Raw genomic sequence first — 1,054 nt, forward strand, 5'->3', positions numbered from 1 at the left:
ATATATATATATATATATATAATTTCAACCACTACAAAGTACTTTTTTAAATGTTAAAAGAGAATTCCATTTTTTACAGCCTGGAAAGAGAAATATTCCATACCCAATTCGACAGTTTCACCTGCTGCTTCCCATAGAACGAGTATAACACCAGTTATAACGGCTTTCGAGAAGACAGTAACGCCAAATCAAACAATTACGGTAACAGAAAAAGTTTTGTGAATGTCTTATAGTAAATATGCAAGCGTCTGAACAATGTTTACTGCGAACCTTTTTCTTTTATTGTCTTACAGTTGTACCTACACATATGTAGAGAAGGTTAGAATCACGTCGGTGTCACCAAATGTAACAAGTTATGTTACGATTAAATTGTTCAAACTCGTCGTAATATGTGTAAACATCTAAAGTTGATCTTTTTAGATATTTCCCTGGATCTGAACTCTTCTTATAAACCTTACCAAATCCCAACGAGAAATTTTCCTATATACATAAACGGTCTTGTCACCCACTGTAGTATTTAAAAACCCGATAGCTAACATTAGTACCAGAGTTTCTAATTTCATTTTCTCTAAAGAAATTTTCGAGAAGGCAGCCTCCTACTACAACAATGCTCTAGCCAATAATATCTTTAAGGATAAATTAATATATAAACCCTCTAATGTTAATCGGAATAATAATAATAATAATAATAAAATACTGGGCTAAACTAAATGCGAAAGAAATAGACAGAGAAAAATCCCAGCAATGGCTGAGAAGCTCAGGACTCAAAGCAGAGACTGAAGGATTTTTAATTGCTGCACAAGACCAAAGCCTCCCCACCAGAAATTACCAAAAACACATAATGAAAAGAAATATAACAAGTAACTGTAGAATATGTGGAGATCGACAAGAAACAATAAATCATATTATCTCTGGCTGCCCAGTCCTGGCTAAGAAGGAATATATTCACAGACACGACAGAGCTGGGACCTATATACACTGGAAGCTATGCCAACATTATGGAATAACAACAGAAAAAAGATGGTATAGACACACGCCAGAAAAGGTCACAGAA

The 1,054-nt window shown here is 34.3% G+C and overlaps 1 protein-coding gene across 2 annotated transcripts in view; it reads left to right on the plus strand.

The window, feature by feature from the left end:
- LOC106883806 (uncharacterized) overlaps positions 1 to 1,054 on the plus strand; it is a 66,085-nt gene that overhangs the window by 56,739 nt on the left and 8,292 nt on the right. For both annotated transcript variants that reach the window (XM_052973264.1, XM_052973263.1), the window contains exon 7: positions 80 to 201. In XM_052973264.1, coding sequence (XP_052829224.1) covers positions 80 to 201 — 122 coding nt within the window. The remainder of the gene's footprint in view (positions 1 to 79; positions 202 to 1,054) is intronic.

The sequence above is a fragment of the Octopus bimaculoides genome, chromosome 15 (assembly GCF_001194135.2).
Source record: "Octopus bimaculoides isolate UCB-OBI-ISO-001 chromosome 15, ASM119413v2, whole genome shotgun sequence".
Lineage (NCBI taxonomy): Eukaryota > Metazoa > Mollusca > Cephalopoda > Octopoda > Octopodidae > Octopus > Octopus bimaculoides.